The sequence below is a fragment of the Colletes latitarsis genome, chromosome 6, assembly GCF_051014445.1.
Source record: "Colletes latitarsis isolate SP2378_abdomen chromosome 6, iyColLati1, whole genome shotgun sequence".
Lineage (NCBI taxonomy): Eukaryota > Metazoa > Arthropoda > Insecta > Hymenoptera > Colletidae > Colletes > Colletes latitarsis.
In genome coordinates, this window is record NC_135139.1 from 8,623,260 (window position 1) to 8,643,233 (window position 19,974).

The 19,974-nt window shown below is 34.7% G+C and overlaps 1 protein-coding gene across 2 annotated transcripts in view; it reads right to left on the reverse strand.

The window, feature by feature from the left end:
- Positions 1–11,068: 11,068 nt before the first annotated feature.
- Positions 11,069–19,974, reverse strand: part of Sim (bHLH transcription factor single-minded) — a 91,718-nt gene continuing 82,812 nt past the window's right edge. Inside the window, exons 8-10 of one of the 2 annotated variants that reach the window (XR_013079897.1) lie at positions 18,893–19,375; positions 14,877–15,799; positions 11,069–13,851 (exon numbers count right to left, since the gene is read on the reverse strand). Coding sequence is in view for 1 of the 2 variants with exons in the window: in XM_076767510.1 (XP_076623625.1) it covers positions 15,084–15,799; positions 18,893–19,375 (1,199 nt within the window). In the remaining variant the exon portion in view is untranslated. Of the gene's footprint in view, positions 15,800–18,892; positions 19,376–19,974 lie in introns of both variants that reach the window. The other variant, XM_076767510.1, reaches the window with a different exon arrangement.

Here is a 19,974-nt window from a genome sequence, read left to right on the forward strand (position 1 = left end):
CGGGGTCAAGGAACAACTTTTCGAATATTTTTAGAATTTCTACATATTTTACACTAAAATACGCGTCGTTTGCTTTTTTAAACATTGAAATCGTCCAATCCGTTCAGAAGTTATGATGTTTTAAAGATTCGCATGAAATTTCAGGGAAGCATTTCTTCTGGCCACATTAGATTTTCGGTCAGAAATTTTTTTCTCGAAAATGCGTAGGATTTCGGGGTATGTCTATTCACAAAAAATGCTTGTAATTGATCCCTGCAACTAAATATAATTTTTTTAGTATGATTTGAAATTTTTTAATTTCGTCTAAAAATTTCAGTATCTACTCGAATTTTTTTCTCGAAAGTGCGTAGGATTTCGGAGGTATATGTATTCACCAAAAATGATTGTAATTGAGCCCCGCAACCAAAAATAATTTTTTCAGTATGATGTGAAATTTTTTAATTTAACTTTTTAATAACTTTTTAACAAAACCTCAGTCAAGAAATTGATATTCTTGATTTTCGTCTTATTTGGCCTCTAGAATCTCCCATTAAAATTTTTTCCGTGGGTGGCCGAACACCCTGTATGTATACCACCCTGGTATCCCGACGCGTCGAGCACTTGAACACATCCCACTCGAATCGCGAGAGGAATCGATAAGTGAAATTTGTATCGAGCCAAGAAAGGGCGCGAAAATATTTCCCGCTGTCCATTACAACGGATTGAAAATAATAAATAGAAGTGCAATCTAACAAAAGTCGAGGAACAAGACATATCGAAGCAAGGTGGCCTTCATTTCGCTACGAAAATAAATTATTTTCTAAATTTTTATTATTGTCAACTATCGCACACATAATACCAATAAATTTTTATGCGAAAATTTTTTGTCAGTTGAAAAGGAAGTAGTTGAAAAATCGCAATACCACAGTAGCAAAATTCATTTTTATTCTAATATATTTATAAGAAACAGATTTAACCAAATATTTTTGATGCTACATTTTAAAATATCTATATCTACGGATAAGGAATTAGAAGTGTATTCAATGAGTAAATAATTTGTTGAAATACAGTTAAGAACAAAAGTAAGTGGACAGATGATGAAAATGAATATCAATGAAAAATTACTAATGCGTCATAATTACAGGTTTAAGATTTATGTAACATTTATCTTTGTAGTATATATTTATAGTATATAGATAAGAAATGTATACAAACAAACAGGCTTTATACAAGTAAGATTAAGTGTTGAATAATATAAAAATGCCAAAAACAGCAGAAATGTTATATCAAATCAATAATTTAATTCCTTTGGACTGTCATAATAAGTTAAGTTACTGTATTGTGGTCCAAAAGTATAAAGTATCAAAAAGTGCTCGGTTGTTGTTTGGCAGTGGTTTGTGTCAGTTGATGTCAGTATTTTTATAAAGATGGACCAGCTCACACTTCGGCGGTCGCCATGACTAAAATTCACGGATTACGTTTCGAATTGGTTGACCACCTACCGTATTCACCAGATCTGGCCTCCAGCGACTTTTCCTCTTTCCTAAGCTTGAAATATCGCTTGGAGAGCAGAGATTTCCATCGAACGAGGAGGTCATCGCAAACGTAAATGCCTACTTTGCAGGGTAAGACACCAACTACTATTTGGAAGGATTAAAAGGGTTACAGCATCGCCGGGAAAAGTGTACTGACTTAAGAGGAGACCATGTTGAAAAATAAAGCTATATTTAACCGGAAAAATACTTGTTTCTATGTTAGGCTCAAAACTTTTTAGACGACCCTCGTATATACAATAAGGATGAATATTAAATAAAGCTTAAACCTTCATCATTTGTCCACTTATTTTTGTCACTGACTGTAACTACAAAATTTTTCATTTCTTTTATTCCTGGAAAAAATATCTGTGTCAACGAATCCATAGTAAAATTTAAAGGCAGAGTATCCTATATTATTTACAACCTTAATAAACCTACGAAGTGGGGTGTTCGGATATAAGCTTTGTCAGATTCGGATAGAGGATATGCTTGTAAAATTCTTCTATATTATGAAAGTATTGCTTTTTAGAACACTGTACGACCTTCGTCAGATTTGATGGGATGCACCGTTCGCAGGTGCGCGACCAAACGAAATCTGTGTGTTTGCGCTCGCGTCAGGTACTCGCAGGTCGCTGTTAGAGCGGAAGTGGAGCACCTTCCGGCCGATACACGCAACATCGTCGGAGTGGGTGGCGATGGGGACTCGGGTAGGGATACAGACGATGCCACGGGGAGTAGGCAATAGCATGGGGATAGGCCGTAATTGGTATAAAATCATCGAGCAAACACATCGGACAAGACAGCCTGAGGGTTGTGGGCGGCATTACGTGCCGTTGCCCTGGTTACCGTGGGGCGACTGCTAAAGCACCCCTTCGCCTTGATTGCGCACAGGCCTATCCCCGCGTACGTATCTACCCTGTATGTGCGTGCACCTACGCGCTGAACTTGGCTGTGTCATGCGCGCGAAACGTGTTAGTACACCCCTACACGTACGCCACCGCGAAGCGCCACCTGGCCCCGGCGACTGCATTACCAGATTTACACGCGCGCGTTGCTACACGCTGGTCGAGGGGCTGCGTTTGCGTGAAACAATCCGTAACCGATAGCGTACCGCAGCAAACGAGATCGTTCAGCTACCGTACTTCAGGAATCATCCTCAACTTCCGGTATAGAAATATGCACTGTTCCAGATATCGCCACGTAAGATTTTATCGGGAATCTTTTCACTTACGACCGTTCAGAACGATGTCTGATTTATCCTTGTATGTTGTATATCGATTCGATATCATCGTTTCTCGAACGCGAATAAAATACTTTTCGATGCATCATTTTAACACATTGTATGCTGAGTAAATATTGGCTGCTGAATGCTCGAGCGTCAGAGGTTACGCTGCTTATTGGGGAATGAACGTTCGAAAGAAAATGCATTAACCCATTCACTGCCAGCTATGAGATATCTCGTAGTTTGGGCCACAAGTTTAGATTGATTGCAATTGGTCACGGAATAAATTTATAGCCGTTTCAGTTAGGAATTATCAGAAAGGATGAACGAATATTTTTTTTGTACCATTTTAGTACTATATCCGCAACAAAATATTATTAGATTTTGTAAAATACCATGTTTTCTTTAAAATAGAATCTTGGCTCACAGGGCAAGATATTCTAAATTTGCTTGGCAGTGAATGGGTTAAAGACTTTGTACATTTTCATAAAATAATATATACAGAGTGGTCCATGCAACTTGTGCACCTTTATTATGTCCAAAGTATGCGTTGCTTGCAAAAATTTTGTATAAAAAAAATTGCATGGCTTGAAGGGGTACACTATGCAATGCATTTGTTTTTTTTTTATAGGTGAAGGTGTTTCAGAGATTTTAAGATCAACTTAGTTGTTTTAAATGAAATACTCTATTTTTTATATCAAAATATGGAAGAATATCAAATTCTGAGCGAAAAAGATTAATCTTTATTAGCCTCAAACCTAAAATCTAACGAGTAATTTTACTTTATTTCTTGAAAATTACTCGTTAGATATTGGGTGTAGGATTAATAAAGATCAATACTTTTTTACTCAGAATTTTATTGATATTCTTCCATATTTTTGTATAAAATATATACAAAATATAAGGATAAAACAAAGTTAACATCCTGACATCCTTTTTTCTCTTTTGGTAGTTATATAAACACTTGTAGAATAAACATTTAAAATTTTCCCTTCTTTCCTTTTCCTTTTCTATTTTCCTATATCGGTTACAAAAGTTTGTTATAATTGTTCAATTATTTTATTACAGTCTTAATTGTTCTTTAAAGTTTCATGTGTCAGATAGAGACTAAGTGCTATAGTCCAGACGTTGTAGGCACAATAAAAGTTTTGTTAGATTCCTTTTACTATCGTAATAAAATTTGTTTTTTTACTCACTATATCTAAGGACAAAAAAATTTTTATTTTATCATTAACTTGAAATTAGAAGAATAATAGAATTACAGCTGTTTTAATTAAAAATGAAATGTTCCATCATCTTGAAACGATAGCTCAATAGAATTTTATTGTTTCATTTTTCATAATAGCAAATATCGTATTTTCTATTGTTTAGAATTGTTATCGTACCGAATGTATGTATGCTGTACGTGTGATTGCAATATTTGATTATTTTAATTGCAATGCATTTCGAGAATTATTGTATCAAAACGAAGACGTGTAAATTGTAGAAAATTTGCAATCTATTACATATGCTTTTTTATTTGAAGCAAAAATTCGTAATAGAATCATGTTTGAAACTCGAAAAAATATTGTTAAAGTCTGCCCCTTGGTAATATGCGAACGTCACGCTTTCTGTATTTGGATATACCTGAGTGTTTCTATTGCACACACAACTTGTCGAGTGTTTAGCTTAACCACACCCTACGGATTCGCGTTTATGTTCCTAATCGGCCTGGATTACAGATAGTTTCGCCCTGCCTCGCATAAACCACGGCACGGGACATATGTTGTTCTTCGAGCGTACAATCGCGACGAGCAATGTTGTTCTTTCATTCTCCTGCAAAATATACGTAATAAGATGCATTGCACGTGTCATTGAGAACATAATCCACGAAAAATCTGTTTAACGTGCAATCTACATTTATGCTACTATTCGGTGAATTATCACCGAAGATACTATTCCTTTATTACTGTTGTAGGTTTTACGTGGATCAATTGTTTCAAACTGTTTCAACAATTACATTCTTTTGATTCAATCTGCCATTTTGTTGCCATGGTTGAGCAGTTTCTTGTCTGATAGGTCACAGATAATTAAATTTAACTCATCCCTCTCTTGTAGTTTTGCAATTAAGTCGAGGGTGCATCAGGGTTCGCAACTTGAACCTTTACTACTTAACCTGTTTATTAATGATATAGCTCTTTGTTTTCGCCATTGTGAATTCTTCTTAGTTGCTGATAATCTGAAACTGTTGCGTACCATCGATGATCCTATGAGTTCATTCAAGGGGATCTGGTCAGATTAAAATCTTCCTCAACTCAATCAAGTGTTCCATTATGCAATTCGGTTACAGGCTATTTAGACTAGTTAATTTTAACTATGTCATCTGTGGTTCTACGTTATTTCTTGTAAATAACATACGTGATTGAGGTATTGTTTTCACCTCAAACTTTTCATTCGTCGATCACATAACAAAAATAACAAGAGTTGGATTCAAGATTTAGAAACAGAGATAAACTGAAGATATCTCCAGTAGCATGACCATCATCCTATTGCTATATTAATTATCGAAAAGTTGCAAAATAGATTTCTACGACTCGTAGCACGCCTTAATGTGTGTTACAGATCAAAATTATTCACAATTATAGCAACAACTCAAACTCATCCCTCTTGTGATCCAAATGGACCTACACTGCAGAGCATAACTAAATGTTTTGAACTTTTGAGTAGTAGCAAAAAGAAAAATAATCCAATAAATAATCGATGACTAAAGAAAATGAATAGAGACTAGGATTTTTCGAAGGGTAGGAAAAGCGATTTTCCATCAATTTTTGGGCATCTGGGACTATTGTGCGTCGTAGTGTGATACGGACATTTTATCTACTCTTTTTCATTTTCTAATTTTTTTCATTCTTGTAAGATTCATCTTATGATTTTTCATTATTTTAATGAAGTTTATTCATTTTCTGACTTTATCCATTTTGTAACAAAGTTTATTGCAAACTATGTTTGTCTACTTAACATTGGGTAAACCACAATATAAAGATATTTAAGCTTTCCTGATCAAATACCAGGGGGTTGCTCCATCAGTTACTGATTTTGGGCGATTAGATCAACGCTCGGTCCAATAAAGACTAGGATTTTTCGAAGTCGTAGTGCGATACGGACGTCGCCGTCGGCATCGGGACGCATCCGCGACGAGTGAGTACACAATTTCACAGAATCGTGGCTGCGTCACATCCGCTGGCCGAAGAATTTAACGAGGCGCACGCGACTCGCCCTCCTCCGGTGCGATCGCCGTTCTAGTCACACACGCCCGATAATAGCAACCCTCGTGAACGTGAACACCCTTAGTCGATGTGTCCTCGTTGCACCAACGTCACGTCTCGTGCATATTCATAAATCTGCTTATGTCTGTCGTACGTGTGCAAAGTTAATGCCTGCTCGTCGTGCCTTGTCAGACGGTTTGCTGCGAAACTTTAGCGAGAGTCGATTGTCTCGACCAGGCCTCTGACAAGGAGAGGTCCCGTCATGCGATGTTGATTTTTTCATCAGCTTCTGCACAGTAACGGGGTGCTAAGAAACTGAAAGCAATGGTATCCGGTTTTTGGCACAGGTGACTTATATTTTACGAGATATCAGACTTTGAAGATGTTACCGATGTTTACTTAATTAGTACGGCGGTTGGTGGGTCTTTTTGGACCCAGATAACTATTTCCTAAAACGTTAATGTTCCTGGTATTCGTTATGCACTCTGTGACTGTATATATTTTATTGGTATTTCAAAAGCAATATTCAAGCGTACGATTAAAAAGTGATTGTAAAAATGAAGAAGGAAATTCTAATCTCTCTAATATTATACTAAACAACTATACGACATAAAAGTGAATATAAACGCGAATAAACCTCATTCAGTGGCGTAAGTTCATACGTTGACTCTAGGCTAGACTATAAAATTGGCTCATAGACATTTTTAATAATTTTGGGCTTGCGCCACTTAAAAATTAAAGGGATAAGAACGTTATGATATTTGAAAAAGTCCGAAGAAATACATGTACAAAAAAGGTGCTCTCAATGTAAGACTACTCAACTTCTAAGGATAAAATCTTTCAGAGAGTTTCGATTTTGGCTTGGATCTGGATTTCGAGGGCTCGGAGCTCGATATGGATTCCAGATCGCACACGTATTGAGAACGACATTGCGTCTGGGAAAAAATTAGTGACTTGTCTCGTGAAACCTGTCTTTGTAGACATCGCTCTAATGGCGGGGCGAGCGCAAAGCTGACGGCGATTATAAAGAGGCACGTGCCCCTCTTCATGAGCGACCCCATGCAGGCAAAGCACGCGACCAATGAAAGCTAACCCAAGAATCGTACAAGGCACAATTAATTTATTGTTCGTGACGACCTAGTGACAATCGGGGGAACGCCGTAGAAAAACAGGATCGTTGTTTTCCTCCATTTCGACGGGGAGGTTGCAGGATTGGATCCTGGGACGTGATCCTCGACTACCCTATTGTCATCGAGTAACCAGCGATTTCTTCTGTATGGTTAGTCCTTTAATATACAGGATGATTCTAGAAACTGGGACAAGCTGTAACTCTTTTCTAAGCAAAGATAAGCACAACATTTTCGCAGAGGAAGAAGTTGAATCCGCTATGTAGAATTATCTTTTGGTAAAACCATTGTTGTATGCATGCGTGTATGCCTAGAGAAAAGGGGGTGGGATAATATTCCCCACCTGTGATCTATCGATCATCGAAGACCACGGCACTCTGTGGCCGGTGCACAAAAATTGTATTACTAGATAGGCGTAAATTGTGAGGGTGTTAAGTACTATGAGTCCATAAATATATTTATAACATTTTATATTCAGTTATCACCAAATATTGCAACACCATCATTTTGCTCATTGATATAGGTAGCTTTTTATTTTCATTGATTAAATTATCTCACATGACAGATGTCCATTATTATTACTGAAATACAGTTTTGTCCATTGATGATCGCTTCTGAATTTTATAGAAAATTCTCTGAATGCAAATGAATTTATTTGAAACATTACATACTGTACGATTTAATTGATACATTTTAGTTATACGAGTGACCACGTATCCAGACGAATTAAAATTAACTGGCATAACGTGTGTCCATTATTATTACTGCAATTTAGTTTTATGCATTAATAACCTCCCCTGAATTTTGTATTGGATTCTTTGAATATGAAAGAATTTGTTTGTAATGATTTACTTGATACATTTTTTGCTCGTACAGGTGGACAATATACATCAATTGTTACTGTATAAGTTTGTCTATAATCTTTTGATTTTCGTATGAGATTTTTGTAATACAAAACAGTTATCTGAAACATTTAAAAATATTAGAAATTAATTTTTGATAATTGCTGTAAATAGACTATTACTCTTCATATAAACAAGCGTTTTATGAGAAATCGTTGTAAATAATTGAAAAAATAAAATGACGTATCATTAATTCCAGCAAAATGCAATTTATCTTTTCATCCTAAAAGACATTTTCTGTCTAGACTGTCTTCTGCCTTTTCTGTTTAGACTACAGCTTGAATATTTAATTGCTTTTATAACTTTTTTATTTTAAAGACAAGATACTTGCAGAAAAATGCAATCTTTTCAGAAATATATTGCCAAGTGAAAAGTGATTAAACATATTTCGGAGACTTCAATTAATATTTGTACTATAATTTAAAGAAATTGTTTGTTTTAAAGTTTTATTTTCAATATTATCAAAGAATCACAATATTAAAAGCAATCGATTCTTCGAAGTTCAGTTAATTTTTCTACAAACTTTGGTAAATACTTCGTACCGAATATAAGTAATTTAAGGTGCATCGTAAACCATCTAACGGCTTTGGTAGGATATTGGAGAGTACTTTCTACCAGCCCGTATGTTTTGGCTTAATCTCCATAATTTAGTAGGGAGAAAATACGCTTTACTCTCCGGTAGCGTTATCTGCCTTTTATGGGTACCTGCAGGGAAACAGATTGAAGGTAATGGGAATTCCCCACGATGGAAAGAAAATCCTGCCACCTGTAAACTGCTGATGAATGGTCGAATGGCCCGTATGCAGGTATTCAAAGTGCAAACATCAATAAACCGTTGAAAACCTGTTCGTCGTAAAATTGCTCGAAATGATTTCTGACAGGTACTTACTTCTTTGATAAATCAATAACAGAATAGTGCCTTTAAAACCTAATATTCTATTTTTCTGAACGAATAACGTAATTTATTTTTCAGTTCATTAAAATCTAAAATACTATCTTTTTTAAAAGCATATCTTAATTTATCCGATTAGTTGTGTTTTATAGAAAAATATGATATAAATTAAACAATGGTATTTTTATGTTTGTTAGTATTTTCAAAAAATAACAAAAGTATCATAATATTTAATATTCATTTATACCAAACAACCTTATTTTTTTGTAAGTGTTTTCGACCAGAATTTAGCTCCGTTTTGTTATTTTGTTTAAAATCGAAAATATTCTTTTAAAATATACTTATATTAATTAATCAATAGTTTCCAAACTAGACATGCAATTCAAGATTAAATATTAATATTATCCAAAGAGAAATAAATTGTATTATGTTATACCATCACCCGGTTGTTAGATCTAATAAATTGCATCTTTAATATATTTTTGGATTGATTACTGCTATATTTCCCAAATTACGAAATGTTAGATAAATAATAACAATATTATCTTTCTTTCGAAAGACGGTTTATAGAAATTGTTTTATACTTATAATTTTATATTCATTATAAGTCACATACTAGTTTAACGACAAACTTATTTATTCATATATTATTAAAAATGTATTTTTGTTTGCAAACGTTAACACATTGTTGACTGGTGGCGAGTTCATTCATGTTTAAACAGCTATATAATTCAAATTTCATGTAAATATGCGAATAAAATTATTAATATTTACTCAAACGTGTCCGTTTCCACAAACTTCTATGAAAATTAACCTGTCGCAGACGTTCGTTTCTGGAAAACTTGACCGGTCGACAATGTGTTAAAACAATTTTAATCAAAGAATCAAAAAAGAAAAATCATACAGCTAACTATCTAACGGTTAATTCGTTTTCGTATTTAAAATAATAGACTTTAAAATAATTTTTGTTAGATACAAAGATGACCGTTTTAATTGAAAACGACTATGAAAGAATAAATTGTTTTGATGTTAATGAATATTAAATATTGCTTGCAAGATTGACGATAGGACCTCTTCTCAGTGAACGTGGCATTATTTTTATTTAAAACTGGCCAGCAAAGGCACTTGAAAACATACTGGGTGTTTCAAGACGATAAGACAAAAGAAATTAAAAAGTTCATTTCGAGATATAAGCAGTTAGTTCCATTATTTCGAAACATTTTGTATATTCGCTTTAAAACCAACATTTTTTTGTTACTTTTGCAAAAGTTGACGCGTTAGGTAATCTTTGAAATTTCGAGTAATTATTTTTTCCTAATAGAAGATTCGATTCGATTGGTTACATTGTTAACTTTAACCAAGAACTTTCGATCGAAAATGAATTTTGTCGACTACACTTCAGGACAAAAAGATAACACACCATACATTTTTCTGTATTCGGTGCTATATACTGAAGAAAATAAGTATTGTAGTACGTTAACATCTTTGGGCATGCCTCTATAATGATGTCTTGAATATCATCCACAATATTTATTTAAAAATGATAGGAACCTTGAACGATCTTCATTTATGGGTTACTGCATTTGTCTTAAAAAGTTTTATAAGAAGATATACAAAAACTTATATCATGCCATTTAAAAAAAACAAGTTTGACATTTATATCTTCTCTACGCCTCTACGTACAAAAAAAACAACAAAAAACACTTTTTTTTCTATAATTACAAAAAAGCGAGTTATTCAGGTATATATGGAAACAAGATGGTGAAGAATGATATTATAAAATGGCAGATAGTTTGAAAACATTAGTGATTTGAAATAGTGGTTCAGGATGAGTGGGGGAATCTAGAGCAAAAACAGTATAAATTTTTGCGAAAAAAAATAATTTCAGCTATTGAACGTAAACGAAGTGATTAAAAGAAATATTAGGTATTAAACATTATTAATTAAGTGTTTAGTTAAGTGTCACATTATTCTCGTTTCTTCGTTTCTCCAATAATTGTATTAAAATAAAGTAGGTAGAAATATAAAAGAATATCAAAGAAATTAAACTTGTAATGTTTAACGAGCAAAAATTAAATTTCGAAGCGTGTTAACTCTTTTTCCCAAAATGTAAAGAGGTTTCGCGTCGAAGACGAATGTCAATAAGATGAACTGACGTCAGAGGAAAATATGATTATATTTTCTCGCGTAGGTATGCAGCGCGCGCTATACTTTTACAATATTTACATTGCTTACGTTCTAGTTATCGTACAACGCGGTGATATCCACTCGCTACGAATTGTACCGCGCTCAATTTACATCGAATATAAATAATAATAAGGTTCGCCTCGATATTATGTGTACACGCGTTTTATACATGCGATAATAACTTCCTCGTACAGATATGTGCCGAGGAAAACAGTTCGAACGGTTACTAGATGTTAATAATAAAATATTTCGACGGTTAATTGTACCGGGTGGCCTTCGGGATACGCTATATACACAAGTGTAAGTATGTACTCGATTCGGTCTGCGCGTGTTCGAACGAACGCGAATAAAAATATAATAATAGCGATATTTTTTGTTATTACTTTTTTCTTTTTTTCAATAAGAAGGGCGCGTTTCTTTGGTCGGTTGGTACAAGCACCGGTCAGTCTTCGGATCTATATAAGAAATATCAAATATGTACACGTCTTAAGAGCTACGTCGACTACGTAATTTACAACGTCTACGATTATGTACATCGCGTTATGCTGATATCTTAAAAACAATTCGACGTCGTTTTCCATTTTTTTTTTCTTATATGTTATTTACAGAAACAACGCCTGTAAACTAGATCCGTCGGCGAGCTTACGTTTACTCGTGCTTGCAAAACACTCTGTGTATCGATTCGTACGAGATTATACACGTTTTTGCTACCTTCTTCGCGAGCAGCGGAATTTCTGTTCGACACGTCCAGCGTGAATTCTGCAGAAATACTTCTCGTTAATTTTGACATTCGAGTCTCGAGATCCTTCATATTCTTCGGTGGATCATCGAATTTCGTTCGAATAGCCCTCTTCGAATTCAATGGATCGATCCTCTTATCGGCGGTATTATGTAAATTAAATTAATTAATTTCGATTAAATATATGATCGAAGTAATTATTTTTTGCGAGTATCGTTTGGTAATGAAATAAAGAAACGAGCTCGAATATAAATAACAGATCGATTATCAAAACGACGATTAAAGATATGTCACTATCTTTACCCGAAACAAAAGTCACGCTTTTGTGACTACTATAAGGTAGTCGAACACGATACTTAACTCGTACGAATGTTTAAGTAATTAACATTGTCATCGCGTTGTTATGACGTTCGTTTTCGCGAAAACTCAATATGCCTCGAACGAGAAAGTACTTTCATTAGGGTCTTTCAGGGATTGAGAGAGGCTATTTATCTTTTAGAGGCCTCTCACGCTCTTATAGAAATTTCCAGCACGTTAAAAAAATTTTTTTACGTAATAAGTAATATTTTTAGTACAATGCTAGCGTGACAGAGCAATATTATTACCTTTTGTCTCGTACCAGTTAGTTTGATTCATCACTAATGCTCATATACCATATCCTACCTTAAACACGACACTAATAATTGTTTGAATGATTCAAACTAATTATCTACTAACAACCTATTAATTGGAGGCTGTTCTAAAAATAATATCAACACGTCTGAGGATCTGCTTAATAAATCTTACAAATAGGTCTACCTAACAACACCGAGACGAAATGCAGTAATGTTGCTCTTTGTACCAAACACAGTACTTATTAACAAAATTTTTTAAATTATCTGTACTGTGTGACTTTGAGGCCTCCGTAAATGTGATGCCTGACTGGCATACCCTGTAATAGAGCTTGACTTTGATATGTGAAGAAAGTATAAGTAACAGATCCAAGGATAACAAATCGAAGAACGTAGACCGTTGATCGGTTTTTTAAATTCCATTGAGTACATCGATTGTACATTAATTTTTGTAGGCTGTGTAAATTCGACAGCAGAAATGTTATTCTTGTTGCCACAAACACTGAATTTTAGCACTATCGTTGGCACCTCGTCGCTCAACAGTCCGTGATCCAATTCTCGGATTCACAAAATAGTCTATTACACGTCATACAAATTTGTTAATCTTATTTCTTTGGTCGAATTCGATGCTAAGAGTTTTTCGCAGAATTTGTATATATTTTTAGGTATTTTTACGAATTTTTTTATAAAGTGCCAGTTACAGTTGACCGCTTGAGAATGAGAGTATCATAAGGCAAATTTAATTTTGACATTAAGTCCTCGACACTTTTAATTTATTTTATTAATGTGATTACTAGCAGTTTGATGAAAGCACTGTGCTTTTTATTTTTTGCAAACTGTGTATTTTAAATGTATTGATATTGAAAAATATAATCGTAGGATTCACGATAAAAATGAAAAGTTTAGACGTGAAATCATTATAGTCGTCTCGCTAGTAATTTATGTATTCTCCAAACTATTCGCTATTATAACTTCATTTCTGCAAAAAGCTGCACTTTTTAATCTAACATTTCATCTACTTTTTCAGTTTGTAAATTTTTCCATTTTTATAAGATTCATTTTATGATTTTTCATTATTTTAAATAAAGTTTATTCATTTTCTGACTTTATCCATTTTATAAAGTGAAGTTTATTGTAAACACAAAAATAAATTATATTCGTTTAGTTTGTCTACATAACATTGGGTAAACCACAAGATAAGGATATTTAAACTTTCTTGATCAAATACTAGGGGGTTGCTTCATCAGTTACTGATTTTAGGCAATTAAAAATAGGCAGATATCGAAAATTATTCATTTTCGAATATATAATTCTTATGTCCTTCAATTTCTTTGAATCGTAGTCATAGCGAGGTTGCTAAAGCATCCTGAAAGTCATGGTGATTGCTCCAACCAGATGTAAGAACCGAGGACCTGGTTGTAAAACACAAAAAATAATTTATTTGATCAAGTAAATTATTAGTAAGTGACCCTATGCATGTGTGACATCTATATTGCCATGATCTATGTTTTAAAGTAGGGTATCATTCGAATATTCATGGCTCGAAGTTATGCTCTTTTGAGGGTCCAGCCCCCTTTTCTCATATTTGATTTGAAAATTATCAATAATTTTCTGTTAGAATTATGTTAATGTTAATATATGTTTGAATACGAAATTATATATATTTAATAGAAGTTTGCTACGATGGCATAGATCTATTACAAACTTTATATTAAAAAAACTAAATTAAACGAAATAGAAACAAATAGGAGCAAAACTTTCAGTTACCGTGTGATTGCTAGTCGATAGTTTCGCTTTAATTTCACAATTAAGTAACTGAGACGCCTATAGTCGAATATTCTGGTATTATTGGCTTGCCCTTTAAGAATTTAAATATAAAATAAATTACTGTTTTTATTAAAACAAAAATACTGTTCGTATCTCTTAAGTTGCTTCTCATAGGTGTAGGTAAATAGCAATATCCACGCTTTTCTAACACCATTCGAAGCAACGAGTGCCACAAATTCTATTTACTCTCACGTAAAACATGTTTGAAAACGAGTCATCTAGCAGACAACCATTTCAAACAATCTTCAGAGTGAAATTGCAGCATCCTCATTCTCAAGGACTCAATAGTGTTGCAATCAGACTAATCGTGACGCCTATTTGTCATAATCGTAAACTCTACGCACAGTGTCACGTGATCCTTAACCGGTCGGAGATTCCGATATTCGGCTTTGTACTCTCCTTCGCTTTTGTTCCGTCAGCCGAGTTGTAAACACGCCAGCGACTCTTCGCGTATAGTCTAAACCGTATTAAATATATTACTTTGTTATAATTAAAACTACAACAAATAGCTTTTCCACGTTCTTCGACACTTCCCTTGACACAACCTTCTGTACGGCGCAATGTAGGCGACAGACGGCTCGGTGGCGTACGTCCTCAAACCGGCACTCACCTGGTGAACCTGTTCGCCGTCGTGGGCGTCGGTCAGGCCACCGTACTGCTGCGACTCGGCACCGTGATCGGCGCAATCGGCGACGCCCGAACGATGCTCCAGACTGTCGTCCGCGCGACGATTCTGATGCCCGGACGTGTCGCGATAGCACGTCTCGTCGTCGCAATTGGTGTTGAGGTGCTACGCGCAGGGCACCTCCAGTTGGTGTCAGTGAACGAACTGGTGATGGGCCTCGTAACGGTGTTGATGATGGATCACCAATGGCGGCGTATCGCCTCCGATCGGGGCCGATTGATGAGGGTGCGCGTGCAGATCCTGTACCGAGCTGGGACTGTACTGTTGCGAATCCACGATCACGCTGGTGTAACCGGTCGGCGTAGGCTCCAAGTGATGCTGGGAGTGTTTGACAGGTGTATTCCCGGCGCTGTGGTGACCCGAGTGAGGCTGATACGGCGTCTCGTGGTGCTGGAGGTTGCCCGTCGCGTTCGCGGCGGTATTGTAGCTGTCGTTGTTGTTGAACACACAATTCGGGTACATGATCACGCCACCGACTTCGTTGAGGTTGGTCGGCGCTGTGTCGGGGATGTGGTGACGATGGTGAGGATGGTAATTAGGTGGGAGGGAGTGGAGACTCAACGGACTTGGTAAATGAGTATCTATGGCATCCGTGCTGCCGCAGGAACTGGAGGAGGTTGAGTAGGGTCTCTTTTGCTGGGTACTTTGAGGGCTGTGCTGTTGCGGCTGTTGCAGGCTCGTCAGGGATGTCGCGTGATGCAGGAGGTGAGAGGGATGTTGACGTTTCTGTTGAGCATTCTGGGGACTGTGTTGCTGGAGGTTCGTCAAGGAATTGGCGTGGTGCAGCAGATGCGGATGTTGCGTCTCCTGTGATTGTTGCACCGTCGCAAGAGGGTCTTGATGCATGTCTGGAATAAATAAATTTGTTTGTTAATTTTTTTAACGAAAATTTTAGGGAAACGTCTGAGATATCGTCGGTTAAACATTCCCGATTTTTATGAAACTTTGCAGCTTTGTAGAGTGGTGAAAAATAAAGTATTTAAAGGGTGAAACATTTTAACTGGCTCTGAAGTTGTACACATATACTTAGATTACAATATTTTACTCATATATATTCTCTCAATGGAACGTATCAAATTTTTTAGATCTCAAGTTCAACAAAGTATGTTTAAAGTAGAAAATATTTTTATCATGGTTTTCAATTTTAGTAAACTAACTACTTTCCTAATACCAATCGCACAACTGCTGTTAGATTCTTCTCATTACAAACGAGTAGCGTAAAATAATAAATTCCAAAGGCAAGAAATATTTCTAAACATACCAAAAAGAACAACGAAAGATTTAGAATTATCTGATTTTCATGGATTGCGTACTTGGAAACAACTTCTTAGGAGTTTTTCAGATGTAATAGTTCTGTTAGATTATTATATTAATCCAAATATGAAAAGTAATGTATTTTTTACTTATTATTTGTTATTTAAAGTATTGGAGTAGATATAATAAGTACAAATTAAGTATATTTGAAATTTTAGTTAAGCAATGACATTCGATTGTTAACCAATCAAGATCCGATTGTTAACTAACTGCATAAATGTTTAAAATATTTTTTCAATGAATAACATTTCTATCCAAAATATAAAGAATAAGATCAAACATTTCTATGAAATAGTATTCCGGACGAGAAGTGTAGAATATAGAGAAATCTAAATTACTTTATGAAATCGAATAAAAACATTTCGCAGAATAACTAAATGCCATAGAATAAAATATCCTTACTTTCGTAAACACTACCGTATTACGCACGAACGACTGATTATCTATTATCGCCCGAAAGTGTTCGCTATAATTTATTACGCGAATACGTGTACAATATCAGAACAGAATAAAAAAATATTTAAAATCGGTGAAGAATTTAGAATAAAGATAGCTCTCTATTTTATTACAAAATTGAGAATAAAAGTGAAAAAATTGATTTTTTTTACTTTTTATTGATTATTTGTTCGTGATACGTATACTCTGTTATTTTTTGTAAAAATTATCAAAATTTTGTTTGAAAATCTTCTTTTAAAATAGTACATATAGGAATGCAATTTTGGAGAGTAATTTTATACTTAAACTTAAATCATTGCTGTTAAATAAATATTTTTTGTTTTTAGCCATTGTCTAAACCTGCACAATTTCATCAAAATCAAGAGACGACACTTCGCGAATGTTTCTGTTTAGCGTTTAAAGTATCTGCAAAACGAGTTGCGTTTCTCCACTGGTAAAATTAAAAACCGGTTGGTCATAGAAGGAACGACACGCGATGTATTAATACCACAAATTGGTATTACTTTATTAACGAATAAAATATAAATTATAAAGCAGTTTAAAATTTTGCGAGGAAAAAAGTGCAAAGGGTGCAAATGATTGCAAAGGGTTAATGTTATAGTCGTTGTTTTATACAATACTTTAGTCAACTGTCTCTATACGAATTTCGCTATTTCTTTACATAATTATAATAACATTCTATTTTGTTTCCAAATGAATATAACGATCTTTCGTGTTTGTAACATAGGTCTTTTATTGTTTACTATTTCTCTAACGTTTTAACCTATTTTTAATGCTATAAACAAAGTACTTTCCTATTATTAAAAAACAGTAGTGTCTTCATGCAAAATTCGTCCACTGTATTAATGTAATACTAAAATGTAAAATTTTAATAAAATAAAATATAAGACGTGTCGTTACTCCCATGACTGATAATTAGACTGCGGATCTTTATGAAAATTCATATTTTTATTAATAGAATTAATGAAATAGGAGCTTTGTAGAGGGTTGCTTTAACTCTTAAATACAGGGTGTTATACAAAATAACAATACAAAATAAATACAAAATAAGACAATAATCAAGAATATCAATTTCTCGATTGAGGTTTCGTTAAAAAGTTATTAAAAATTTAAATTAAAAAATTTCAAATCATTTTGAAAAAATCATTTTTGATTGCAGGGGTCAATTACAATCATTTTTTATCAATAGACATATTCTTGAAATCCTATTCACTTTCGAGAAAAAAATTCGGGTATGTGCTGAAATTTTTTGGCGAAAAAAAAATTTTTCAAATCGTTCTAAAAAAAATATTTTCAGTTGTAAGAGTCGATTGCAATCATTTTTGGTCATTACGCATACCCCCGAAATCCTACGCATTTTCGAGAAAAAAATTCCTTATCGAAAATCTAATATGAGGCCAGAAATGCTTCCCCGAAATTTCATGCGTATCTTTAAAATGTCATAACTCCTGAACGGATTGGACGATTTTAATGTTTAAAAAAGCAAACAACGCGCATTTTGGCGTAGAATATGTAGAAATTCTAACAATGTTGAAAAAGTTGTTCTTTGACCCCGTAAAATGAGAAAAACCACATAAAAATAGTCCAATTGTCAAATGACCATAACTCCTACAATAGTGAATATATTTCTTTGAAATTTTGAGGAGAAGTAGAGTTCACGGATATCTACAAAAAAATATTAAACAACTTTTCTGCACAGCGTCAACCAAAATTATTAAAAATCAAAAACGAATTTTTAAAATAAATCGACAGGGGGCAGCTGGAGAAATTTTTCGACGAAATTAAAAAGTTTGAAATCATTTTGAAAAAATTATTTTTGGTTGCGGGGCTCAATTGCAATCATTTTTGGTGAATAGACATACCCCCGAATTTTTACGCCTTTTCGAGAAAAAAATTCAAGAATGTGTGGTACTTTAAACGTTAATAACTTTTTAACGAAGTCTCGATCAACAAATTAGTATTCTTGATTTTCGTCTTATTTTGGCCTCTAGAATCTCCCATTAAAATTTTTCTCAGAGGGGGCCGAACACCCTGTATAATACATAATTCGTATCTTACTTTAAGTATTCCTTAGATTTTTGCATATTAAGTGCAAAATTTGCAAGATGTATAAACATCCGTCAGTCTACTGATAAAAGTCGCAATCTTCGATGCGTTTAAAGTATCCTTACCTCCGTATTGATAGAACAGGTCGGGGCTGTAATAGGAGCTGTCTTCGTGAGCGTTGCCATTTACACTTGCGGTGTAAGGCGACGATATATAATGGCTGTGATTTGTCGAACCGATGTACTCCTGATTAGGGTAACCAGCGCCGACCGCGTAATCGTTATCCGGCGGTTCTTTTGTTCTGTTTCGATACGCCGGAGGACTAGGGCTGTGATTCTCCAAATCGTTCGCCCCTCCGCTGACCGTCGGGGTATCCAACGGCGTGTTGGGGGGATTGCCTGGGCTCGAGCACGAGGATATTTGCTCGCAATTCAGCACCAAGTCTGCGCTCTCTGGTTCCGTCAACACGTAGTTAACCGACACGATGCAGTGCGGCCTAGAGCTTCTGGAATTGTGGACGATCGTAACGTACGATTGCATCCAGACCCACCCACCCGATTTCGTTAAGAACCTGTAGTACCTGGTCGTCACTTGGCTCTTGTACAACACTGAAAACACAAAAAAAAACAAAATTTTAGAGAATTTTAACGTCTTACCGTCTACAGTAACGATTCTTAAAATGAACATCGCTACAGTAGATATTTATACTCAGAAGGAGGGAACAAGGCCTTTGGGTTACCAATTTTATTGAAACTTTGCACACTTGTAGACTTAGTTATCTGGTTTAAGAATATATAACATTATAGGACAGATACTCAATAAGTTTTGAAATATTAATGATACGAGTTTCATTATTATTTACAAATATCATTTTAATCTATTACGTGTCAATTACTACCATGGGACGTGATAGTAAAGTAAGAGACTCCTATCCAGTAGGTACAAGTGTTCGATTTCCCCACTTTACCCGTTAGTTAGCATTTTTATGTGTGAATTTCATTATTCAAATTTAGCTATATTAAGAGAAAAAAACATTATGTAGTATCGGGAATCAAACTGGGACCTACTGGGTAGGAGTCTTTTTACAATCACACCCCATAGTAGCAATTGACACTCGATACATTACAATTATATTTGTAGATAATAATGAAACTTTAATCATTAATATTTCAAAACTTATTAACTATCTGCCCCTATAACGTTATAT